This window comes from Carassius carassius, chromosome 7 (assembly GCF_963082965.1).
Source record: "Carassius carassius chromosome 7, fCarCar2.1, whole genome shotgun sequence".
Taxonomy (NCBI): Eukaryota; Metazoa; Chordata; class Actinopteri; order Cypriniformes; family Cyprinidae; genus Carassius; species Carassius carassius.
The window spans coordinates 38,692,308-38,719,403 of NC_081761.1; the positions used below are offsets into that span (position 1 = coordinate 38,692,308).

General features: G+C 41.8%; 2 protein-coding genes across 2 annotated transcripts; both read right to left on the reverse strand.

The window, feature by feature from the left end:
* Window positions 1-3,242: 3,242 nt before the first annotated feature.
* Window positions 3,243-9,172, reverse strand: LOC132144306 (polymeric immunoglobulin receptor-like). Its single transcript, XM_059555083.1, has 8 exons — window positions 9,023-9,172; window positions 8,626-8,940; window positions 7,788-8,138; window positions 7,381-7,683; window positions 6,987-7,298; window positions 6,557-6,895; window positions 6,207-6,485; window positions 3,243-3,265 (listed from the first exon to the last, which is right to left on the reverse strand). Exons 1-8 carry the CDS (start codon window positions 9,072-9,074, stop codon window positions 3,243-3,245), a joined length of 1,974 nt encoding a protein of 657 aa, XP_059411066.1. The 5' UTR covers window positions 9,075-9,172.
* A 6,647-nt stretch (window positions 9,173-15,819) lies between these two features.
* LOC132144307 (adhesion G protein-coupled receptor E2-like) lies at window positions 15,820-26,244 on the reverse strand. The gene is made up of 13 exons (XM_059555085.1): window positions 26,184-26,244; window positions 25,890-26,018; window positions 25,695-25,750; window positions 24,142-24,231; window positions 23,890-24,043; window positions 23,609-23,725; window positions 23,321-23,523; window positions 22,779-22,879; window positions 17,801-18,037; window positions 17,264-17,422; window positions 17,003-17,174; window positions 16,138-16,233; window positions 15,820-16,052 (listed from the first exon to the last, which is right to left on the reverse strand). The coding sequence occupies exons 1-13, from the start codon at window positions 26,224-26,226 to the stop codon at window positions 16,008-16,010; spliced, it is 1,602 nt and encodes a 533-aa protein (XP_059411068.1). The 5' UTR covers window positions 26,227-26,244; the 3' UTR covers window positions 15,820-16,007.
* Between the last annotated feature and the right edge of the window lie 852 nt (window positions 26,245-27,096).

Here is a 27,096-nt window from a genome sequence, read left to right on the forward strand (position 1 = left end):
ACATCTAAATCATTCACCGTGGTTACCAACGTATTTACTCTTGAACGCTTGATCTCTTTGAAGGGCTTTTCTTCAGAGATCTTTAATGCGTAGAACGATGACACAGGATTGCACGCTATGCATGCTTCCTTTGAGACAAATGAAGCAAACTCACTAAAGCTTGGATAATCTTTATCTTGATCTAGCAGTTTTGTGACATAACGGTTCCACCTGCTCGTCACCTAGTATCTTCTGATTCTCTTCGCAATCATTCAGCACCTGAAGACCCTTGATGTGCGGCATAGCATCACTACATGATTGCAAGAAGTCACTGAATTCTCTTAGCTTAACGTACTCTGATGCACCAATCTTAGGCCACCTATTAAGTTTCTCTCTAAAGGCACGTTGCACAACAAAGGAGTGATCATATCTAGCATTCAACTTCTCCCAGGCTTGCTGATAGGCTTGTTCATCTTCCCTATAAAAACTACCTTTCAAAACTGATCTTGCTTCACCATCAATATACTTTTGCAAATAGAACAGCCTGTCTGCTGAATTCAGACATCGTCTCTCTATAAGAGCCTTAAAGGTTGTGCTCCACTCTATAAACTTAAGTGGGTCACCAAAAAATACAAAGGGTTCTGGAACGGGAAGTCGAGATAGGGCCATTGACTCTTGCAATGCCTGTACTACGGATACCTCACTTTTTGTGACTTGCCGACTCAAACTTGATGTATTAGGAACCAGGGGACTGGGGTTGCTCACATCACTACATGCTGAACCACACTGCTGACTTCTTACTCTTAACTCCTCCTCAGTATACACTCGAAGCCTTGCTTCCATAACCTCAATGTCTCTATGATTTTCAAGCTTCTTCAATCGCTGCCTATGTGCATCAATATCAGCCTCCATTTCCATTTCTGCTTTCTTTGCAGCTAACAACGCGGCAGTCTTTGCTCTTCTAGCGGAAATGCTTGCAGACTCTGAAGAGGGTTTAGAGTGATTACTAAAAACTGTGGCTCTAGAAACTGTGGATCCGTATATGGACCTAGCATACTCACAGTCCAACAACATACGCAATCTTGCCTTCTCAGCTTCGGCATCAAACTCCATGCCATCCTCCACTAAACGTACCCTCATTATTTTAATCAAGTCTGCCGTCACAGCTGAACATGCATCAATTTTTCTCCTAATTTCTTGACTTGGTAAAGCTTGGAGTCGCATGTTATCATATAGGTCTTTCAATTCAGACTCTTCTCAACCCCATCCATCATGTCACACAAATCACTTTCAGAGCACTCTTGTTTTAACTTTAAACGAACCTCTCTGACATGGATCTTCCAATTCTCAAATGCAGATATGAACTGGTTTTCCCTTTGAACCAGTTCTTGTGCTTTTAACTCCTGCATCTTTGGTGTTAAACGTTTATCACGGGAAGATTTTCTAATTTTATTGGTCCTTAATAAAGTAGAATTAAGCTCTTTAAGATTCAGATTTTTCAGTGCATGTGGTACATGATACATATCGATCTCTCACAACACACTCATTAACTTGATTCCCTGGTATATCACCAATAAAGACCGTTTGCTCTTGTAATAGAGATTCATTTTGCTCTGCTAAATCACCCTGAACTGACATTTTCACTCTTAAAAATGTAACACTTTAAACAACAATACAAAACATATAATGAAATAACAGTAAATAACAGTGAAACACTCTTAAATAGAGTAATGCCACTTAAATGTTACTTTAAACACTATTTCAATTAAGCAAATTAAGAACCAATTGTCACTAGGATATTTCTTTCTTACATTGTTCTTGGATTATAGGCAGCTTTGTCTTGTAACAATTTTATTTTAACTTCTAAAACCATCCATTATTTACCAAAGATTACATTTAATATTTTATAGTCTGACCTGCTGATGTACAGATGAATCAGGCTGCGTGAGAAAGTCCTCCATCGGGATGTATCACAACTGTACGCCAAACCCACAACAAACCACCGTGGGAAGAAGACGCATAGTTGCACGCTGAAACTTGCAACAATCAGTCCTACGAAATGAGGCACCGGCTGCACGATGAACCCAGTTTGCCACAGGATAGAGTTGAATAGCATTACTCACGGATCCAGGAATACCGCACTAGAATCGCGCGCCGAAGAAAGCCGCCTCTATCACCGCAGGAGGCAGCCAACCACACAGAAAGACCCAGACGCGAGAAGCCGCACACTGAAGCCGAAGTAGACTTTGGTGGAATGGAATTAGGCCACGTTTTCACTGTAACTACTCGCTGGTCATTAAACAGTCCATGTTTCCAAAGTACTGATGTCCATTAGTTTTATTTATAGATATGGAACACTGTGAAAACTACATACAAACAGAAACAAAGTCTTACACACACAACAATACGAAGGACATCAATGCAAATAAAGAAATATACAAAAATTAACACTTTTACCGTGTTGGCCAGGTTACCAGCAGTAGAATGGTGAAGAGCTCTAACATTCAATTTGCAGCACTTCCAGGTTAAATCTAATCAGGAAGGGTCACATGACCTTCAATTTCATAAAACTTAGCAGTACCACAAAATAAGCACATCAGAATTCATACAATAGACACACTCATACAATAGACACACATACACAGTATTATACTTAAATTGTAAAGTTTTAAAAATTCAAAAAAGGAGCAAAACCCTGATATTACAAATACCTCATACACAAGCCATAAATGACCTAACAGGGTCAGCTACAATCTCAATTATGCTGTACATGCTAAGTTACACCTAGCCCTCTGTTGTTAGTTTGCATGAACCACTCTCTCTCTCTAGTAGAATATATATATATATATATTTGTCTGTGAGACTTCCTGATAAAATTAATAAAGTAAACTGACATGTATGACATCAAATTAATTTATTAAAAGAAAATGTCCACCATTCCAAATATATTTTTACACACATTTTACAAACTAAACCACTTAAACATTGTAGCTTGCTCACATCTTTCAGCACAAGAAGCCAAAGTTTTCTTTCTAAAAAGCTGTCACTACAAAACTTCAGTGACCTGTCAGTGTTAACAGCTGCTCAGTACCTTATTTTTATTTATTTATTTATTTATTTGCAGTTTTTCTGTGACATGACAAGTTTTAAAACAAAATCTTCAGATATAAAAGCAAAAATCTGTGAATTCTGTCATCAGAAATTTATGAAATGGCACCAGTGAGAAAGTCAAACTGGAGACCGTAGTATCACTGAGAGACTCTTCATGGAGGCAGACAGAAGAAACCTAAAATCACACAAAAGGGATTGTCACTGAGAAATAAGGCGAGTCCATGACATTCACTGACAATCATTTATGCTCTTACATACATCTGATGTGTCACAATGTCCCTTTTTAGTTATTGGATCTCACCAGACTTACCTGTTTCCTGGGTTGTTTACAATTGTGTGTGTGTGTGTGTGTGTGTGTGTGTGTGTGTGTGTGTGTGTGTGTGTGTGTGTGTGTGTGTGTGTGTGTGTGTGTGTGTGTGTGTGTGTTTTAAGAAATGATCTCTTCTAACACCAAAAGGAAAAGTCAAATGGTGGCAGGTAAATTAAAACATACTGTCTTTATTTATTAATCTCAAATATTTTCTAAAAAAAAAAAAAAAACTGTTAAACCTGTCTGATTAAGTAAAAGAACAGAAGACCAGCATAATGAAAAAAAGAGGTGGTGGATCTCACCAGGCTTTTCTGTTTTCTGGATTGCTTGCTTTTTGGTGCCAGACGAGGTCATTTCTTGGAGAAAAAAATAATAATAATCAAAATGAAAAATAATAACAATTTTGCACATGCTGTACATTCAATGATTTGTCTAAATATCACTTTCAGTTCAAACTGAGAAGCAGACTTACCAGGCGTTTCTGTTTCCTGGGATGTTTCTCTTTTGGTGTCAGATGTCGTAATTTCTGAAAATCAAAGAGCACTGATTTAGTTTAAATTAAAGGAACCAATTCTGTAATTATAAACACAAAATGTGATTGTTTAAAGATATTTCTTGAAGCAGACAGCAACGGTCAAGCTCCAAAAAGGAGCGTAATGCTAACAGTTCTGTCTTTGGCTGCACAGACGAGCACAGAACACCAGCCTCAGAGGAGGCAACAGAGCCGTGGATTTATTAATTTATTAACTGTACTGCTGCTGCCACACAGATCTACAATAAACATGCAATTTATTTCCCAGAGACTTATATTACATATTGGGCAGCTGTGGCCTAATGGTTAGAAAACCGGACTAGTTACCAGAAGGTCACATGTTTGAGTCTTGGTGCTGGCAGGAGTTGTAGGAGGGGGGGGGGGGTGAATAAACAGTGCTCTCTTTCAGCCTCAATACCTGTGGCTGAAGTGACCTTGGGCAAGGCACTGAACCCCCAGGTGCTCCCCGGGAGCTGGATCTATAGCTGCCCACTGCTCCGGGTGTGTGTTCACTTCTCACTGCTGTGTGTGTGCACTTGGATGGGTTAAATGCAGAGCACCAATTCTGAGTATGGGTTACTGTACTTGGCAAATGTCACGACTTTCATATTGTAAAAAGCATCTAATTTTCTGCATCTCCTGTGCTCCATCAAGCCACTCCCATAATATCTGTCATCCCTCAAATTAATGCACGACTCTACATTATCTGTATTGCATGTAAGACTTCAATACAATTATGAAAAAATAATTTTATCACAAATAAATCTTTAAGAGAGTAAAATTGACTGTATATAGTGTTAAAGACTACATAGCTATGTTATATTATGTTTAAATTATTATTTGTATTATTATTTTAAATGATTGTCCCTGTATCAGTAGGATCTTGTAATAAAGTAGCGGTGGTAGCAGATAGATTTTAAGTATCAGTTCAGTTTAAAAAGATGCAATCTAATCCTGTTTACATGAAATAAGCTTATCCCGAACAGGTTTAAACCTACAGATGAGCAATCCAGGATGAGCTTCGGAGAACCAACCAATCCAAGATCATGCTAAATCATCAACAATCAAATCAAGCTAACAGAGTTAGAACGGGCCCCTGGCTATCACTGGATACAAAACAGAGAAAGATGATGTTTGGCTTCAATATCAAACCAGTGTGAATATGGTTTAGAATGAGCGATGAGCAAAATATTTACATTTAGATCAAGTATGTGTTTTCATTGTATGGACAGCAGCTGTGTCAAAGTCTAAAAAAAACATTGTCCATGCTCCAAAAAATAATTTATTAGTAAACTGACTGCAATAAAACATATCTGTAATACAAATACTTTCTATCTGAACCTTACCTAAAACACAAACAAGCAGCCAGCTTTCATTTCTGTTTTACTTAAACACACAAACATTGGTCTGTGGTGTAAAACTAGTGTGAAAACTGTTCACACACATCAGACTGATGACGCAGACTTTACACAGCATGCTGCTTTAAAGAGACAGTACACTACATACATACAATTCTGTCATCGTTTGCTCAGCCTCATGACTTTATATGACCCTTGTCTGAATTCATTTCTTCAGTGGAGCACAAATGAAGATATTCTGAAGAGCGTTGGTAAACACCAAAAAAACAGTCATAAGGGTCAATTTTACAAAATTGAGCTGTATACATCATCTGATTTCCATTGATGTATGATTTGTTTGGATATGACAATATTTGTCTGAGATACAACTACTTGAAAATCTGGAATCTGAGGGAGCAAATAAATCTAAATATTGAGAAAATCATCTTTAAAGTTGTTCAAATGAATTCTTAGCCATGAATATTACTAATCAAAAATTCAGTTTTGATATATTTATAGTAGGAATTTTACAAAATATCTTCATGGAACATGATCTTTACTTAATATCCTAATGATTTTTGGCATAAAAGAAAAATCTATAATTTTGACCCATACAATGTATTTTTAGCTACTGCTACAAATTTACCCCAGAGACTGGTTTTGTGCTCCAGGGACACGTATTATACACTTTGAACTCCACAGACTTTCATAGCATGGACAAAAAAATTAATAAAATAAAAAAATAACACATTTCTCAAAATACCTTGTGTCTATCTGAAGTAAGATTTTCTAGAAAAAGTAGTGCTGTGTATAATCAAACAATCAATTAATCTGTTTTTATTCTAATTTTGAGAAGATTGCAGTATATTCTTCTGTTCAGTTTTGGCAAGTTACCAAGTAATTCATTACAAATTTTTAGGTTAAAAGAGTGATTTACCTCTGGTCACATGTAGATGAACTTCAGTGAATATGAAGGACCCAGAGCTCTCCTCTGCACACCAGTATTTCCCAGAATCCTCTGCTCTCAGATCGCTGATCTTCACAGTAAAGGTTTCTTCAGTCAGAGAGAATCTGCTGTTATCTGATGAAACATGAACTCCATCTCTGAAGCAGATATTGGGCTGATCTCCTCTGCAGAAAAACCTCTGTGTTTGTTTCCTGATGTGTTTACAGCTGATGGACGCTGATCCTCCGACAGACGCTTCATGAGTGATCGCTGAAGAAAACAACATTAAACATGATGAGTATGAGAACAGAATGAGCAGAAACATTGAGATTCATTCTCACCGTCCTTCCTGATGATCATGAGCTCAATGGGAAGATTAAACACATCTTTCACTGCACACCAGTATTTCCCAGCATCCTCTGCTCTCAGCTCAGTCATGTTCACAGTGAAGAGATTGAGTTCAGTGTCGTCCTTTACTGAAATCTTTGGGTTTTTAACATGACCTTCATCTGAGCGAATGATAATTTGAGCATCTTTAGTGAAACTCTTTCCTTTACACAGATACTTTACTTCTTTACTCAAACACTTTCCTTTGCGCAGACACATTTCTTTAGTGTGTTTTTCATCATAAGGGCATTTGATCTGGACTGAATCTCCTTCACGTCCGATCACTGGAGGCACTGATAGTCAAAGAGAACAGAGATGTATTAATACACTGTGAAATACATGCATCTATGACTGAACTGCATGGTTTGTGGTGTCTGTACATACTGGTTAAAATCAGTTGATGTTTATTGGTGAGAGAAACAGAAGTCAGATGCTCGTGTCTGGTTTCTGCTCCACACCAGTAAACTCCAGCATCTCTCAGTCTCACATTACTGATGCTCGCTGTAAAAACTCCTGCTGTACTGTCAGAAAACTCAAAGCGCTGCTTCTCTGATGAACTGCTGCTCTGACAGATCTTCTTCTTGTTCTCTTTACAGATGTGTTTGATGGACTGCTGTTTCTCAGGGGAATTACAGCTGAGTTTCACACTTTCACCAATAACAGCAGCTGATTCACTTGATTCAGGGAAATGATCACCTATACACAAAAACAATTAAGATCAGAAATCCAAATCTTATTTTCTCATTTTAACTGATAGTAATAATAATAATAAAAATACCTTGATTGATCTTCAGTGTGATCGTCATGAAGACATGATCGTTAACAGTTTTCACTCCACATCTGTACGTTACTTCATCAGCTTCAGTTAAATCACTGATAAAAACCTTCAAAACTCCTGAACTGGTATCATCATACATGTGAACTCTATTACGATGAATCCACTGATTCTGTTCAACAGAGATCTTCTGTGATGAATGTATTTGGATGAATTTCTGGTTTTCTTTGAATTCTTCTGGAAATTCACACGTGATGAAGACTGATTTACTGATGTAGGCCTCAACCTGGACAGAAGATATCTGACCTGCAAGACAAGATTTATTACATTATTAATAGTCAGGAGAGATTTACATTCCTTATTTAGAGAATTTATAAAGATTTTAACATTAAAAATGAATCTAAACTCACGATGAACTTTCACCTCAGTCTCTTTAATGAAGGTTATGTGAGTAACTGATGTTTCTGAAGGTGGTTTATCTTCTCCGTCTCTCTCCACTCCACATAAATAAACTCCACGCTCCTCTTCAGAAATGTTTCTGATGGTCACAGTAAAGTGATCTCTCTGATTGTCAGACAGGATGAACTTCTCTTCAGATGATTGTGATGATTGAGAGATCTTCAGCAGAAGCACAGGATCTCGCTTCACTCTGTACAAGACTTTGGTGTGTGTTTCAATCTTATGATCATATTCACAGCTGAAAGTGATCGTTTGACCTTTATATGCAGATTGGACAACAGACGTCCCACAAGAAGAAGAGTCTGAAAATGATTTCAATAAACCATTGAGACATGCACTGAAATATTAAAATATTACTAGTATTATTATAGATGCACTACAGGGAACGTTGTCCTCTCTATCTCCATCTCTGTGTGACCGATACAGCGTCATGTTTCTTGCAGAGTTATTTACATGCGCGTGTGTTGTGCATGTGTTTAGGTTTATGTGTGTTTGGTCACCCGTGATCTAAACATGAGAGAGATCTGTCATCCTACAACAAACAATGTCAAATGAATAAGTGACATTTAGACGCTTTTCTTTCTGTGTCCTCACAAATATGACTGATGTTAAAGTGACATTTCAGTCAGCTCAAATTATAAATCATTATTATACTGTTGTGAATTATTATAATAGTGATGATGAGTTATGATTTTGAACAATAACTGATTTTTCTGTAGTGCATCTTTAAATAAGTTTTATTATAATACAAATATAATAAAGTAGTAAGTTATAAAGTATCATACGCACTTCTGTTCACCTTTAACTCAACATCACGACTCCATTCCTGGTTGTTTCCACATGTGTATTTCCCAGCATCCTCTCTGCTGAGCTTCCTGATGAACACTGAGAAGAATCCTCTGTTTTCATCGTCATACAGAGCGAATCTCTCATTATAAACCCAGCGTTGCCGAGTCTCAGTACTGATTCCTGTCGTACAGTCTCTGTTTCTGCAGAAATACTTTCCTTTAAACTGATCAGAAGACTCTCTCTGGTTTGTCTTCATGCACTTGAACATCACACTCCCTCCAGAGCAGCCGATCACTTTAAAACACAGAACCTGACCTGACGAACACAAGATCATTTGCTCTGGGTTATTATAATGATCAGTTAAAGCTCAGGTTTGAGTGAGCAGTAAAGAACTGACCTGACATCATGCAGAGCGAGATGAAGATGGTGATTGTGATAGCGACCCTCATTCCTGATCGACTTTAATCTCACAGATATTCAGAGAAACAGTCGTTCAGATCGCAGTCAAATATAAACGTACACTCGTATGTTTCTGCTTCTTCTTCCTCTGAACGCCTCCACCCATCAACAGGGCGTCACTTGTGATAATATGTGTGAAAGACTCACTCAGGCCACAGTCCTGCAGCGTTTAGCTTCACCCCTCATACAGCTGAGAAACCTAACCACAGTCTTCAGGATTGCTTGATAATTGTGGGAAGCTGTGTTTGATGGATTAGGGGTGCCACGATATACCGGTATTGATGATCACCATGATATTCAAATCATGAAATATCAACATGGTGTTAATTTAGGGTGTGATGATATACCAGTGATGACCACAATATTAAAAATGAACAGGACATTTATGATGAATTGACAATCCTCTCGGTCAGCCCATTTAGGACTGACCGCTGTTCAATCCTCTGAGCTAAATGATCCCAAAGAAATGATGAGTGCCTTCACAGAACCGAAGAGAACTTACTGAGAAATGTGTGACATATAGAGAAAGATGACATATAGCAATTTATTGACACTAGCTAACTCTGACTTGGCTATCAGTGCGTGAACTTCGGTCTGGAAGCCCCGCCTCCACACATAGCGCTCCGTACTGATTGGTAGACACAGCTGTCAGTCACTCGTCTGGTTCTGTGTGTCTGGACTGTTTTGTTTTTGGGTCCTGCAGAAATCGATCCTCTGAGAAACGAGGGTCTGTGATGATGACTCAATCAACGATGTACTATAATTTTACCATAGAAATATATCTAAAACATTGTTTTAATTCTATTGCTGATGTGCAATAAGCCATCCAAAGAAAACAAAAAGAGATGTCAAGTTATACATAATAATAGAAACCAGTTTTGAGTCATCTGCTCATTCCGATCGATTTACCTGATTGTTATTGGACTGATTTTCTCTTCATGTGCTCATATTCTCGCAATACTCTCTCAGATCCGAATAATAAACTGACGACACTTATCACTCCCAGCGATTAACGGAACCGCCTCCAGCTCTACCGAGCTCGCCGGTTCTTCCTGCTTCACCGGCCTCCCCTGCAGCGCTTCCCGATGGTCAGCGCCCGCTGTCTGCTGCCGAATCGTCCGAGGAAGTGGATCTCAGGGCCGCGTCGGAGGAAGAGGACACGTGCTCTCTGCTAGCCTCGGGCAGTGAGGGTTGAGCGAGCTCCGGGGATCTCGCGCCTTCTGCTCAGAGGCCCGGCAGACGGGCTGATATCGAGAAAGAGCTGATATCTGCTCACGCTGGCCGCGGCGAGCCTCGGCCTCGAGTGGTCTGCACCAGCGCCCCCCTCTCGTTCCTGGCTGGATGGTAGCTTTCTGCCGGATGAGCGTATTTCTCCCAGCTCGAAGCCTGCCCCGTTTCTTCCTGAGCTTCATGAAGAAGTGGCGAAAGCTTGGAACGCTCCATTCTCGGCGCGAACTCGTTTGTCTGTTTCGCCAGCATTCTCCACACTGGACGATGCTAAAAACAGAGGCTACCAGTCACTTCCGCCGGTGGAACCGGCTATAACAACGCACCTTTGCCCGCCCTCTGCTGGACGGCGGACGAAAGCGGCGTTGCCATCGAAAGCCTGCCGCATGACGTCATCGCTGCTCGCACGGATCTTTTCTGCTGCTGGGCAGGCTGCGTCTGCGCTACACACCATGGCCACGCTGCAGATTTTCCAGGGCGATCTCCTCCGCAAGCTGGATGAGATGGGGCCTGAAGCTATCTGCCTCGCGGATCTGAGGAGTGCTTCAGATCTTTCCCTCCGCGCTACTAAGTCCGCTGCACAGGCCATGGGACGTGTTATGGCTTCCGCTACGGTGGCTGAGAGACATTTGTGGCTCACAGGCCGGCCCCGTAAAGCTCTCAGTCACGCCCCCCGCCTCCAGCTGCTTCATCGCGACAGCGTCAGCAGCGCAGCTCGGGACCCCATTCTTGCTCTACCAGCCGTCGCCCCGCGCCACGGGAGTCACGGCAGAGGATTACGGTGAAGCCGGAAGCCCCAAAGTCATCCTAGCACTTCTAGGAAAGCACCGGTGTACGAGTTCCGCTGTGGCCGAGCTCTCACCCAAGCGCGCCGCTGTTGCAGTTCCAGGAATTGTGACTGTCTCAGCGTTTTCTGCAGCACGCAAGCCGGCACAGTTGCCCACTTGCCTGCACACAAAAGCCGTTATCACGGCTACCCAGATATTTCCCGAAAAGAGTGTTATTTCTGGTGTCCTGGCCACAGCCGATGGTGCTATAAATGTAGTGACGATGCCCATTCCTCAGTGCCCATCTCCACATATGAGCACAGTCCTGCACACAGGGATCGCGCCCATAAGATCGACTCAGGTCGGTCGCGCGCGCTACATAGTAAACGTGCCCACTCCTCAGTGCCCACAAACACTATGTCACACACGGCGCGCGGTTTCTGTAAAAACGAAACCCGTGCACGTACGCTCTGCCCAGGCAGACAGCGAGTCGAAAGCAGTAAATGTGCACGCTTACAGCCCACAGTTACCCTCAGACATCACGAGTCCCACAGGACCCACTCAGCCCTCCCTCAATCGGTTAAGTACCGTGGCGGGGTCGAGGATGAGCGATCTGCCCGCTGTGATCAGCGTGCCCCCTGCCTCAAATGCCACAGGCGTAACGCCCATGGTGCAGCACATCAAAGCACCGCCGTTGCCCAGTCAACAGAGCGCGCTTCGCATCCAGCCCTTAGCCATTCATGCAGATGCATGGTCAGTGATTCCAGGGGTTTCGGATTGGGTGCTACACATTATAAAGAGAGACTACTCGCTACAGTTTTTTCAACGCCCTCCGCGCTTTCCAGCGCGCGTCGAAACTACGGTCAAAACAGAAGTAGCACACCTACTTTGGCCCGAAATATCAAAACTGTTGAGCAAAGGGGCTGTGGAGCCTGTATCTCAAGCTCAAAGCGAAGGGGGGCTGTACAGCAGATACTTTCTAGTGCCCAAGAAAGACGGGGGTCTCAGGCCCATACTGGATCTAAGACAGCTGAACAAGGCATTGGTGAAACACAGTTTCAGAATGCTTACGACCAGGAAGCTCCTCGCGCATATTTGCAGAGGAGACTGGTTCATGTTAATAGATCTGAAGGACGCGTATTTTCAAATACAGATAGCGTCACGTCACAGGCGATACTTGAGATTCGCCTTCGAGGGCCAGACATACCAGTTTACAGTCCTGCCGTTCGGCTTGTCCGTGGCTCCTCGTACGTTTACGAGGTGCATGGACGCAGCGCTCGCTCCTCTCAGACTCAGAGGCATGCGAGTGCTGAACTATTTGGACGACTGGCTGATTCTAGCTCAATCACGATCAGAGCTCGTGGAACACGGGGCCATTTTACTCGATCACCTCAAAAAACTTGGTCTCAGTGTCAACTGGACGAAGAGTTCGCTGAACCCCAGTCAGACGATACTGTTCTTGGGTATAGCTCTGGACTCACGTTCCATGACGGTGTGGCTGTCACCACAGCGCGCGTTGGGCATTCAGCGCGCAGCGAGTTCTCTCCGCTGCGGCGCGACCGTCTCGCTCAGAGGTTTTCAGAAGATGCTGGTTCTCATGGCCTCAGCATCTCCAGTTCTTCGGTTGGGCCTGCTCCTCATGCGCCCCCTGCAGTTCTGGCTGAGAGCGTGAGTACCGTGCGGAGCGTGGATATCTGGTCGGCTGCGTCTCAGGGTCAATCAGAGCTGCGTTACGGCCCTGGAACCCTGGACAGCGAACGACTGGTACCAATCAGGTGTAAGCCTGGGGACTTCCTCCAAAGTGAAGATGGTGTCGACGGACGCCTCCACTCCGGGATGGGGAGCGCTGCTCGAGGGCAGACCGTCCTTTGGCCTGTGGTCAGAATGGGAAAAGCTCCAACATATCAACTGTCTGGAAATGCTGGCAGTGGAGAACGCGCTGACGCGTTTTTGTCCCCGAATCAAAGGCCACCACGTCTTAGTCCGTTCGGACAACATGTCTGTGGTGTCCTACATAAATCGCCAGGGCGGTCTCGGGTCCCGAAACCTGTACAGGTTGGCGGAGCGCCTCCTGGTTTGGGCTCAGCGCAACTTGCGCTCGCTGAGGGCAGTTCATGTGCCTGGGCTACAGAATCTGGGTCCAGACAGGCTGTCCAGAAACAACATTCCCACGGGCGAATGCTCTCTACATCCGCAAACAGTCCAGCTGTTGTGGGAGAGATTTGGCAGGGCGGAAGTGGACCTCTTCGCGTCCCACGAAAACGCTCACTGCCAGTGCCGTTGAGGAGGGATCTCCTCTCGCAGGCCGGGGGCTCGATTTGGCACCCTCAACCGGAGTTGTGGTCCCTCCATGTGTGGGCGTTCAACGGTTACCCGCTGATCTCTCAGTGGGAGTGCTAAATACCATCACTCAGGCTAGAGCTCCGTCGACACGACGGCTGTATGCCTCGAAGTGGTCTGTGTTCTCCAGCTGGTGCACAGCTCGGGGATGTTCACCCCTTAGTTGTGAGGTGACCTCGCGACGGTTTTGGAGGCCATGAAAGGTTCCCCTTTCGAACCTATCCTAACGATTAGCCTCAAGCATCTGTCGTGCAAGACAGTGTTCTTGTTGGCTCTCGCTTCAGTGAAGCGTGTGGGTGACCTGCACGCGCTCTCGGTGAGCCCGTCGTGCTTGGAGTTTGGGCCTAATGACTCAAGGGTCATACTCAAACCTAGGCACGGTTATGTGCCGAAATCCCTCAACACGCCATTTCGGGCTCAGGTTATTGCCCTGTCTGCCCTGTCGGTGTCAGGAGAGGATGGAGACTCAAGTCTTCTTTGCCCTGTTAGTGCTTTAAGAGCTTATGTGTCTCGCTCCGCTGTCTTTAGACGGACTGAGCAGCTGTTTGTCTCGTTCAGTGGACGTTCCAAAGGAATGGCTGTTTCGAGACAGAGCCTATCCAGATGGATAGTTGACGCCATAGCATTAGCTTACGCTTCCAGGGGCCTTCAGTGCCCACTGGGCGTCAGAGCACACTCCACAAGAGGCGTCGCCTCGTCGTGGGCGTGGTCTACTGGGATCTCCTTGCAGGATATATGTATGGCGGCAGGTTGGGCCTTGCCGTCTACATTTATCAGGTTTTATAACCTGGAGGTTCCCGCCTTGCAAGCAAGGTTGCTGTCGGTATAGTCGAATCAGGGCCCTGATTGGAACTCTGCGATCGTGAGCGTTATGCGCTGCCGACTGTTATATGGGCAGTATTGCGTAAGACCCGCATTACCACATTGCTCAGGCCTTGCCTCGGCTGTGTGATGTCATATTGCCGCGTCTACGGGCGCTGCTAGATATGGGACGGAGGGTCCCCCCCCCCTCCTGTCCTGGGCTCTCTGTGAGTCCCTCGGGTGACTGTGCACTGTAAATCCTGGGCGTTGCTTCCAGGTTTATTGGTGTGTGATCCCTGTGCGCACGGCGCTTTACATGGGGTTCCCGTAGCGTCTTAGCTAAGACGCAGTACAAGAGAACTCTCGTAAGAGAACGTACTCGGTTACTAATCTAACCTCGGTTCTCTCTAGAAGAGGGAACGAGTACTGCGTTCTCTGCCGTGCATACGATTCACTCTGGTTCGCTTCGGCAATGAAATAAATCAGGTGAGTCAGCCTTTTCGAGCTCCTTTTATAGGGTTGGGCCACACCGTTTCGGCGGGAAGTGGCAAGAAGGGCGCGAAGTGTTATTGGTCTGATGTTGCATCAGGCTACGCTCGATAGGCTTGTGCAGTTGCCACAGAGCAGCCAATTAGCGAGCGAGCCGTCTCGCCTATGGCTGTGTGCTGCTGCAAATGCGCTTTACAACAATTCAAAATTAAGGATAATTTTTTGCTTCAGTATTTCGTGAAAAGAGACTTTTCCCGTAGCGTCTTAGCTAAGACGCAGTACTCGTTCCCTCTTCTAGAGAGAACCAAGGTTACGTTAGTAACAGAGTACGTTTTAGGAAAGAGGTGATTTTTTTTCTCAATCTAACCCAAATTAAATGTGTATTCCAGTAAAACGGCTCAATTACTCAAGTCTTCTTATGTCCTTGAAGCCCATTCTGAGGGCTCTGTCCATCTCGTTCACTTTTGTGAAGATGCTGCCCTGAAATGTTTATTTTGCTTTTACCAGAAGTTTCCATCCAGTTTTCCACTTGTTTCCTCTGCTTCTGTCAGCTCCTCAACATGTCCACTTTCCAGCACTTTCTGCACTTTTTTCCCCGTCAACGTGCTAAAACTATACAGAGAGACTAAATACACAGTTTATAAATATGAATCTTCAAATTAATTAAGAATGATAAAGTTGTGAGCCAGATTTTAATAAATAACATGACAATTATTCATGTATATACCCATTTATTCCTCTTTCCCTCATGAAAATGAATTTTAGTTTGCATATAGAAAATTGCATATAAAAAGTAATCTTTACTAATATAATTAAATATAAACATACATATCACTTTTGGTTGTTAAATCATTACATTACTGTATAACAAAGGCAGAAACAAGAGAAAAAAATGTTAGAATGTGTTCATGTTAGAAATCCTCATGAGCTAAAAAATAAAGATGTTTTGACATGACTTCATTAACTGGTATAATCAAACGGTGCTCTCCCTCAACACAATACAACAGTCATCATTATAAAACAGCGGTCTGCAGAGGTCAGCCTTCTCCGCTGGCTTAAACACTGTCAGAATCACTCGACTTAGTTTTAATATATTTTTTTCTTTATATATCTCCGTCTCCAGTAACAGAGGATGCATATCCCGTGTGATGAACAAGCATCAGCAGTATTCATCAGATGATGACTGTGAAAGTGTACTGTTGAATTAAAGCTTGTGAAAAGACTTCATTTGACACAGAAAGTCTCTATGTGTCTTGTGTTGAAGAGTTTCTACAAATCCATGAGCACATGACAAGTGCTTTACATCTGTGACTCTGCTTTGCTTTCGTCGCTCTGCAGAGGTTTCTGTAAAAGTCAAAGGAAGAATGAAGAAACTGAACCCACAAATGATGATTTAATGTCCAAAACACTCAAACACAGACTAATGTACCTGACTGCTGTTGGTCTGGCTGGTACTGGTTCTGCGTTTGGGTTTCTTCTTGTGTGGACACATTCGGACAAACAGATTGTAATACTCCATCCTGACCTGAAGGGGGCAACAGGCAAAATAAATGATATTTGACTTAAGGAGCACTAAGTTTCTGACTCTTCTTAAGCCAGAAAACAGCATATAATGTTGGTAGATATTTGCAGAAATTACAGTTTCTGGCCAACTCCAGTTGCATGCATTCAGAATAGTGGTCGAGGACCTGGATTTAGATGACTGATGCTAATACCAATATCTTAGGAAGCAGGGTGGCTGGTGGCCGATATAAAGCTGATATATATGATATTACATAATTTAATTTTAAAAACATGTATAACAATTGCCGCAATGACATTTAGATTTTACATTTTTAGTACATTAGAAATAATTAATTGTAAAATTAATCAATATGAAAAAATGGAATCATATTTTTCCAAATAAACACCAGGTGACACAAATTTACACTGTGAATATGACATGAATATTAATATAGCTGGATATATAGCACAATATAGTTTGAAATAAAGGATTTAAGAAGCTGATTTTAAAAAGCTGATTCTGGTACTTATCAGCCAGAAAAAAAACTTTTCAGTTAATACCAATAACTAATTGTTAAGGAAAAGTATTCTTTAAAAAAATCGCAATGGTAAATGAACACAAGAGCAACATAAATTGATTTAATTTTCATTTTAGGGGGTTTAACTGTCACTTCAAATCACTGAAATCCTGCAAGATGTTACTGAAAGTCTAAAACAAGCCACTGCTGCCTAATGTTCAATGTGTAAGTAAATTCGTAATGGTTTTTCTGTTATGTTGCATGTGTAAGTACCTGTTTGGACAGCAGGCAGGGCATGATGAAGATGAGCGCCCCCTGGAGAGTGTTGAGGATGATGAAGAGGTACAACATGACTTCAGTCCCATCCTCCTGGAAGAGGAAGAAGCCGAAGACCCACGTTCCTCCGAGAACACACAACTGAGCCACGGCGGTCACCGTGAAACTCCTACACACCAAATATACTTCATCAAAACCACTGACAGAAGTAAAATCAAGAATGACTTAGTCTTTTGAGATCAATACAAGATCGCACACCTGATCTGGTTGAGTTTGGAGAGGTCTGGATTGAGACTGGAGAACTTTTTAGCCAGTTTCCACACAGTGATGATGAAGACAAAACCATTGAGGATCACAATGATGCAGATGGGTGCGAAAAAACTCAAGATGAAATAGCGATCAAGAGAGAGCCAGCAGCTGGAACATGTTAGAATGATAAATAAAAGACTAGTTCATCCCTCTTTCCCTTTCATAATTCCTTTTAAAACGTATTTCCTATTCAGACAAGACTTTGGGGACATTTTCCTACAGGCTTTAGTTTATATCACAGATATGTACCCTAATTTAAATTACTTGTTTGCATCTAAGATGAGAAGTCAATACTTCTGGTACATTTCCGAATATCAGTATTCATAAATGTCAAAACTTTAAGAAGTACTCTAGCATATAGAGCTTTATAGTTGAGTCTTTATTATATACTCTATATTATATACAGCGAGCTGTGTGCATGATTATTAGCCAATTTACTGATAATATATTTTTTCTAAGCGTATTTTACCAATTCCAGAAACTCACTGTCTACTGGTCCCATATCCTGCTGGGAAGGCGATGGCAGAGATGGTGACGATGATGAGAGGGACTCCGTATCCCACCAAATACATGCAGAGATGTTTTAATGTGGTGTGAAACACCAGCACAACCATCCGGTAGAGCTGAACCCCCTCCAGCAGCATCCAGCAGAACGCAGACAAGAAGAAGAAATGAAGCAGACCGGCCACAATCCCACACGCTACCTGAGAGAGAAACACACGTCAGGTCATCCTCAGGTTTGTTTGCATTTTTCGTTTTTGACTTCTTTCCTTCTTTAAGGTTAAAAAACATTAACCCTGAGAGTGGGAAGCCATTATTAGGTAACAAAAATCTATTATTTCAATGTCCAAACTAGTTAATCAAATCAGGTTCAAGTGTGCCAAATATTAGATACCCCCAACTATAAGCAAGCCACAAGGTGACACTGGCAAGGAACACAAACTCCATCAGTAACAGAAATGGAGAAACAAACTTTAGGAGAATCCAGGCTCAGTCGAGAGCCAGTCCTCCACTGGCCAGGCTGCAACACAAGTAAGATTGTGGATTGATTTATTTCAGAAAACTCATACAGTTCCTTGGCTACTGTATACAGGCCACCAGGGCACCATACAGACTTTATTAAAGAGTTTGGTGATTTTACATCCGAGTTAGTTCTGGCTGCAGATAAAGTTTTAATAGTTGGTGATTTTAATATCCATGTTGATAATGAAAAAGATGCATTGGGATCAGCATTTATAGACATTCAGAATTCTATTGGGGTTAGACAACACGTTTCAGGACCTACTCAATGTCGAAATCATACTCTAGATTTAATACTGTCACATAGAATTGATGTTGATAGTGTTGAAATTATTCAGCCAAGTGATTATATCTCAGATCATTATTTAGTTCTGTGCAAACTTCATATAGCCAAAATTGTAAATTCTACTTCTTGTTACAAGTATGGAAGAACCATCACTTCTACCACAAAAGACTGCTTTTTAAGTTATCTTCCTGATGTATCCAAATTCCTTAGCATATCCAAAACCTCAGAACAACTTGATGATGTAACAGAAACTATGGACTCTCTCTTTTCTAGCACTTTAAATACAGTTGCTCCTTTACGCTTTGAAAAACAGTTTGACACCATGGTATAATGAGCATAGTCGCACCCTAAAGAGAGCAGCCCGAAAAATGGAGCGCAGCTGGAGGAAAACAAAACTAGAGGTATTTTGTATTGCTTGGCGGGAAAGTAACCTATCCTACAGAAAAGCATTAAAAACTGCTAGATCCGATTACTTTTCTTCTCTTTTAGAAGAAAACAAACATAACCCCAGGTATTTATTCAATACAGTGGCTAAATTAACGAAAAATAAAGCCTCAACAAGTGTTGACATTTCCCAACACCACAGCAGTAATGACTTTATAAACTACTTTACTTCTAAAATCGATTCTATTAGAGATAAAATTGCAACCATTCAGCTGTCAGCTACAGTATCACATCAGACAGTGCACTATAGACCCCCTGAGGAACAGTTCCACTCATTCTCTACTATAGGAGAGGAAGAATTGTATAAACTTGTTAAATCATCTAAACCAACAACATGTATGCTAGACCCTATACCATCTAAGCTCCTAAAAGAGGTGCTTCCAGAAGTCATAGATCCTCTTCTGACTATTATTATTTCCTCATTGTCATAAGGATATGTCCCCAAAACCTTCAAACTGGCTGTTATTAAGCCTCTCATCAAAAAAACACAACTTGACCCCAAAGAACTAGTTAATTATAGACCAATCTCGAATCTCCCTTTTTTGTCCAAGAAACTAGAAAAGGTGGTATCCTCACAATTATATTCCTTCTTAGAGAAAAATGGTATATGTGATGACCGTATCATAGTACTGAGACTGCTCTCCTTAGAGTTACAAATGATCTGCTCTTATCATCTGATCGTGGGTGTATCTCTCTATTAGTTTTATTGGACCTTAGTGCTGCGTTTGACACAATTGACCACAACATTCTTTTGCATAGACTTAAACACTTTGTTGGCATCAATGGAAGTGCATTAGCATGGTTTAAATCGTACTTATATGACCGCCATCAGTTCGTATTAGTGAATGAAGATGTATCATATCGATCACAAGTGCAGTATGGAGTACCTCAAGGCTCAGTACTAGGGCCGCTACTCTTCACGCTTTATATGTTACCCTTGGGAGATATCATCAGGAAACATGGTGTTAGCTTTCACTGTTATGCTGATGACACTCAGCTCTATATTTCTTCACGGCCCGGTGAAACACACCAATTTTAAAAACTAATGGAATGCATAGTCGATATAAATAACTGGTTGACGAGTAATTTCTTACTGCTAAATTCTGAAAAAACAGGTGTTAATTATAGGACCTAAAAACTCTGCTTGTAATAACCTAGAACACTGTTTAAGACTTGTTGGTTGCTCTGTAAATTCTTCGTCATCAGTTAGGAACCTAGGTGTGCTATTTGATCGCAATCTTTTCTTAGAAAGCCACGTTTCTAGCATTTGTAAAACTGCATTTTTCCATCTCAAAAATATATCTAAATTACGGCCTATGCTCTCAATGTCAAATGCAGAAATGTTAATCCATGCATTTATGACCTCAAGGTTAGATTATTGTAATGCTTTATTGGGTGGTTGTTCTGCACGCTTAGTAAACAAACTACAGCTAGTCCAAAATGCAGCAGCAAGAGTTCTTACTAGAACCAGGAAGTATGACCATATTAGCCCGGTCCTGTCAACACTGCACTGGCTCCCTATCAAACATCGTATAGATTTTAAAATATTGCTTATTACTTATAAAGCCCTGAATGGTTTTGCACCTCAGTATTTGAATGAGCTCCTTTTACATTATAATCCTCTACGTCTGCTACGTTCTCAAAACTCAGGCAATTTGATAATACCTAGAATATCAAAATCAACTGCGGGCGGCAGATCCTTTTCCTATTTGGCGCCTAAACTCTGGAATAACCTACCTAACATTGTTCGGGAGGCAGACACACTCTTGCAGTTTAAATCTAGATTAAAGACCCATCTCTTTAACCTGGCTTACACATAACATACTAATATGCTTCTAATATCCAAAGCCGTTAAAGGATTTTTAGGCTGCATTAATTAGGTAAACCGGAACCGGAAACACTTCCCATAACACCCTATGTACTTGCTACATCATTAGAAGAATGGCATCTACGCTAATATTTGTCTGTTTCTCTTTTATTCCGAGGTCACCGTAGCCACCAGATCCAGTCTGTATCCAGATCAGAGGGTCACTGCAGTCAACCGAATCCAGTACGTATCCAGACCAGATGGTGGATCAGCACCTAGAAAGGACCTCTACTGCCCTGAAAGACAGCCGAGACCAGGACAACTAGAGCCCCAGATACAGATCCCCTGTAAAGACCTTGTCTCAGAGGACCACCAGGACAAGACCACAGGAAACAGATGATTCTTCTGCACAATCTGACTTTGCTGCAGCCTGGAATTGAACTACTGGTTTCATCTGGTCAGAGGAGAACTGGCCCCGCAACTGAGCCTGGTTTCTCCCAAGGTTTTTTTCTCCATTCTGTCACCGATGGAGTTTTGGTTCCTTGCCGCTGTTGCCTCTGGCTTGCTTAGTTGGGGTCACTTCATCTACAGCGATATTGTTGACTTGATTGCAAATAAATGCATGGACACTATTTAACTGAACAGAGATGACATCACTGAATTCAATGATGAACTGCCTTTAACTATCATTTTGCATTATTGACACACTGTTTTCCTAATGAATGTTGTTCAGTTGCTTTGACGCAATGTATTTTGTTTAAAGCGCTATATAAATAAAGGTGACTTGACTTGACTTGTCCTTGACAAGTAGGACACATCATACAAGTGTTTGGTTGGCAGGATCTGGCTGGTGTGGTTCTTGAGGTGAGGATTTGTGCTTCTTTGCTGATGATTTGTGCCTATGACTGTATTGTTGATGAGGTCTATGCAGTGAATTTGTGGTGTTTGTGACTGACATCCAAGGTGAAGGGCCCTCCAATTTCGGCACTTGCAGTGTGAAAATGTTGCCCTTGGTCCCAAATCCCTTGGAGTTCAGTGGCCATGAATCTGTAGTTTCCTCGAATGTCTGGTGGGCTAAAGACCAGTGGTCCCAGATGTCCTTCCCTCATTGGCACTTCCTGTGACAACAACCTCTGTCTTGTGTGTTTTGCCGCATTTACTTTCCCTGATCCTCCGAAAAGGTGGTGGCTTTTGCTTTGAACTCTCTGTCTGCTCTGTCAGGCAAGGAGGTCTTCCTTAAAACCTCTTACTGTCCAGTAATGGCCAAGGAAGCCTACTGTGAATCTTCTGTGCTCCCTGTAATAACCATGGAGGCATTATTTGAACTCTGTGTCTCCTGTCACGGACACTAAAGCTGTCCCTGGACTCCCTGGACTCTCTGATCCAGCATGGGCTTCTGCTCCACTAGTCCCACGGAGGAAATTGGATCCACCCCTTTTTCCACATTTGTTCTCTGCTCCAGCATCGTCTCCAACTCCACTGTGGTGATTTCCTGCTCGATCTTGATGGGCTTAATTTGCATCTGGTCTGCCCTAGAGGTCTCCTGCTCCATTTGCTCTGTTCTGGTGGTCTTCTTTTCCATATGTTACACCCTGATGGTTTCTTCCTCTACTCATGTGGTCTCCTGCTCCATCTGCTCTACCCTTTGACTCCCCTCTGGCCACCTGCCTTGTTGGCTCCACACTAATTACCTGCATTGCTGGCTTCATATTGGTTCCCTGCACTGCCCTGTTTCTTTCCCCACTTCCACCTCACTGAAGTGGCCTGTCTTCCCTCCCCTGATCCACCTCCACTCTCCCACCCTCCTGCACTCTTGTTTCAGTTTGTGGAGCATCTGGAATCCAAAAATGTATAACATTTAACATGTATAGAATATAATCATTATCACTGATAACATACTGACTTACTGTGTAAGGTATTGTGTTGAACAGCCCTCCTCAGACCACACCCCCTCAGCCTCAACCCAGTACACACAGGAGTAAGCCACGCCCTCAGACTCCACCCTCTCCTGAAGAAGTGAGCAAAGAGTTCAGAAAATTAGGAACACGTGAACACCTGCATGACACGTTTGGTAATAGCAGATGGTTTCCTGCTGGTTTAAGGTGGTCAGTAGTAGGGTTGCTATAGTTACCGTACTAAAACCATGAATAATTTAATTTCAGCTAGTTGCAAAGGTAACTTTTCAATTTTTTATTTAGAGTAGCTTAAGTAAATTAATTTAATTTAATTTATATTCTTTATATTATTAAAAACTTTAATAATGTATCAGTGACACTAAATAATACTGAATGTGGTCAAGCTGTTTTTTGGCTTGTAAACCAGTTAGAATTTTCAAACAGGGAATACACATTTTCATGATAGTTTTTCATTGTGACTGTTAAACCATTAACAGAACCAGTCTCCAGTGAGATCTTTTGCTGGTCATAAGCTGATCTGTCAGTATCTTCACCTCCACGTGTCTAAAGACGAGCGTCACCGACTCTGACAGCTGCTTGGTTTCTGCATTACTGACGACGGCTGTCACCACTTTAGAGTTGAGTTGATAAGTGACACTTGTCTCTTTATCGTCTGATCTCTCATTGCTCATCTTGTGGAGCAGATCACTGGATGAGTTCAGATCTTTATAACTGACCAGAGCCGCGAACGCAAAACCTGTGAACAAGAGAACATTCACATCTCGTGAAATACTGATGGTTTCATTTGGTACCATCATATATGTGCACATGTTTATTTGTACCTGGATATGATTTGCCTACAACTGTTTCCCAGCTGGTGCTGAAGAGGGCGGAGTCTGTACTCAGAGTGACACGCCCACTGGGCGGAGTCTGACCCCGCATGACTGCAACCTCAGCAACTGTCAATCACATGATCACACAGAACAACTGATTTCAGTCTTAATTAAACACCATTAAACCTGAATGTGCGTGTAAATCCCTCTGAATAATAAATATGCCTTATTTTCAGTATTCAGTAACACAGTGTGACTGTGTCTGAACTGTAATGCATGTTGTTTCTCACAGGTGTTGTGTGTCTCCATCCTGGTCACAGGCTCTTTCAGCTGAGGTCCAATCAGATGCATGCTGTTCTCCACCGTGTCCAGAAACTGATTCAGTGTCTCACTATCAGCAATGTTTCCTTCAGACAGCAGCTCATTGGTGGAATTGCACACAATCTATGGAATAAATCAGAGACGTTCATTCACCAATGGGCAAGTGCATTATCACAAACTACAATCTGAATAAATACTATATCGTGCAAGGTCTGTTTCACCTCCAGTAATTTCTCTCCAGTGGAATGTTCTCCGCGTGGATCATTCAGAGACTCACAGCTGTTCTTCAACAGTGACATCAAATGCTTTAACTAGAAGAAAACACATGGAAGTCTACAGGTGCTTCTCAAAAAATAAGAATGTCAATGAAAAGTTCATTTATTTCAGTAATTCAACTCAAATTGTGAAACTTGTGTATTAAATAAATTCAATGCACACAGACTGAAGTAGTCTAAATATTTGGTTCTTTTAAGTGTGATGATTTTGGCTCACATTTAACAGAAACCCACCAATTCACCATCTCAACAAATTAGAATAGGATGACTTGCCAATCAGCTAATCAACTCAAAACACCTGCAAAGGTTTCCTGAGCCTTCAATATGGTCTTCACAAGGAGTGTAAGTCACAAACATTAATTGCCAAAGAACCAGGCTGTTTACTGAGTGCTGTATCCAAGCATATTAACAGAGAGTTGAGTGGAACGAAAAAGTGTGGCAGAAAAAGATGCACAACCAACCGAGAGAAACGCAGCCTTATGAGGATTGTCAAGCAGAATCGATTCAAGAATTTGAGTGAACTTCACAAGGAATGGACTGAGGCTGGGGTCAAGACATCAAGAGCCACCACACACTGACGTGTCAAGGAATATGGCTACAGTTGTTGTTTTCCTCTTGCTAATCCAGTCCTGTACCATAGACAACATCAGAGGCATCTTACCTGGGCTAAGGAGAAGAAGACCTGGACTGGACAAAGGGTGGAGAAGCTCATAGCCCAAGTTGCTTGAAGTCCAGTGTTAAGTTTCCACAGTCTGTGATTATTTGGGGTGCAATGTCATCTGCTGGTTTTAGTCCATTGTGTTTTATGAAAACCAAAGTCACTGCACCCATTTACCAAGAAATCATGGAGCACTTTAATTTTCCAGCAGGACTTGGCACCTGCCCACACTGCCAAAAGCACCAAAAGTTGGTTAAATGACCATGGTGTTGGTGTGTTGACTGGCCAGCAACTCACCAAACCTGAACCCCAGAGATAATCTATGGGCTATTGTCAAGAGGAAGATGAGAAACAAGAGACCAAACGATGCAGATGAGCTGAAGGTCACTGTCAAAGAAACCTGGGCTTCCAGACCACCTCAGCAGTGCCACGAACTGATCACCTCCATGCCACGCTAAATTGAGGCAGTCATTAAAGCAAAAGGAGCCCCTACCAAGGATTGAGTACATGTACAGTAAATTAACATACTTTCCAAAAGGCCAACAATTGCACAAAATGTTTTTTTTTTTTATTATTGGTTATTATATTAGTTTTCTAATTGGTGGGTTTTTGTTAAATTTGATGAGAAGAAACCTAATGTACAAATAACATCTGAGAATGTTGTTCACAGAATGTCTTGTCTTTACAATAAGACGAGAATGCATATCAGACATTAACAATTAAAAAGCATTAAATGTTTGTTATTTTAAGAATGTTTTATCGTTACATAACTAAAAAAATTGTGGAGATGTCCCCTGGGCATACTACTACTACTAATCATAAGCAGAAGACCACATTCTACCTTCTCCGGTGTGTGGTCTGCATCAGACTCAGGTTTAAACTGATCACAGTCCATTTCTGTGCACAACAGCAAGAAAGAGCAACATAAGCAAACAGACGATACTGATTAACTTTCATACAATTCTCATTCTCAAAAATCTATCAGTGCTTTTAAAATGATGCAAATAATAGTTTGTCCTACTGTTGTAATTCTCACTGAAGCATTTAGACTGGTTGTTGCCATAATTACTGTAACCCTGGTGACATTTGCAGCTGTAGCTGCCTGGATGATTGGAACAGTCTGCATTTCTGCCACAAACATCTGGATCTAAACACTCATTGATGTCTGAGAGAGAGAGAAGATGGGAAAACAGTCTCTGTTAATGTGTAATTTCACATAATTAGACACACAGCTGATCTGATGTGATCAGCATCATACAGTGCAAACTGCATGATAGATTTTGTTTAACATATGTCAAATTACACTGATAGGCCAGAAAAACAAAGCTACCTTCACATTCTGCTTCAGAGCCAGTCGAGGTCTGAAACACCATATCACCAGATCCAGGAAATTCATCTGACCGGAGGGAAAGACAGCAGCTGGCGTAAATTATTGTTTTAGTACAAATTATCTAATTATAAGTTAAGCCAGACTGTGTACTGCAATATGGTCAAATGCTTTTACAATGTTTTGTAATTCCCTTTAAATTAAATGCCTCATACCTTCACACGGGAAGCTCTCTATGAATCCTACATCACAGATGCAGGAGTAACTTCCCCGTGCATTTACACACTGAGCATTATCACCACACACACTCGGAAAAATCCAACACATATCCACATCTGTGTGAGAGAGGGACACATGACGGGAATCAGGAAAGAAACCTGCATTTTAATATAGTAAGACTAGAACTACAGGTCGAGAACTCCCTCTTTTAGAGCACAAAATGACAAGACTTTCACTTTTGCACTGTTCAGTTAAACCACAAGCTCACGTTTAAATCCAATGCCACAATCACTGCATGACGGCAGAAAGAGACCTGGGAAGAGTAGGAAAAAAACAGAGATATACTGAAATCAAAGTTCAAGCATCTAGCGTGCAAGCCACACAATGGAAATTGGGTCATAATGAAACTGAAATTCTGTAAGGTAAACAACTTCACATTATGAATGTGGCTTTATCATTTATTTTCATATATATATATTAAAAATTAGAAATGTATTTGTTTGATTTGAACTGTAAGCACTCACACCACAAATAAGGCAGGAAAACACAAATATGGAAATATTATTTGTAGCAGTGACATTAAAACACACACACACTAAAATCAATTTATCTATTCAGCAACTTACATAAAAGATTTAACTGGAGAGCATTTGATGCAGGTTCTGTGAGTAAAATATTTAAAGTGTCAAACATTTAT

Coding starts and splice junctions, on each gene's coding strand:
- LOC132144306 (XM_059555083.1), bottom strand. CDS start 9,074: ATGAGGGTCGCTATCACAATCACCATCTTCATCTCGCTCTGCATGATG. Junction 8,139..8,625: donor TGAGTTAAAGGTGAACAGAA/GTGCGTATGATA, acceptor AATCATTTTCAG/ACTCTTCTTCTTGTGGGACG. Junction 6,896..6,986: donor ACATCAACTGATTTTAACCA/GTATGTACAGAC, acceptor TTTGACTATCAG/TGCCTCCAGTGATCGGACGT.
- LOC132144307 (XM_059555085.1), bottom strand. CDS start 26,226: ATGGTGTTTCAGACCTCGACTGGCTCTGAAGCAGAATGTGAAG. Junction 25,751..25,889: donor CAACCAGTCTAAATGCTTCA/GTGAGAATTACA, acceptor TGTTGTGCACAG/AAATGGACTGTGATCAGTTT. Junction 24,044..24,141: donor CTGGAGAGAAATTACTGGAG/GTGAAACAGACC, acceptor TTTATTCCATAG/ATTGTGTGCAATTCCACCAA.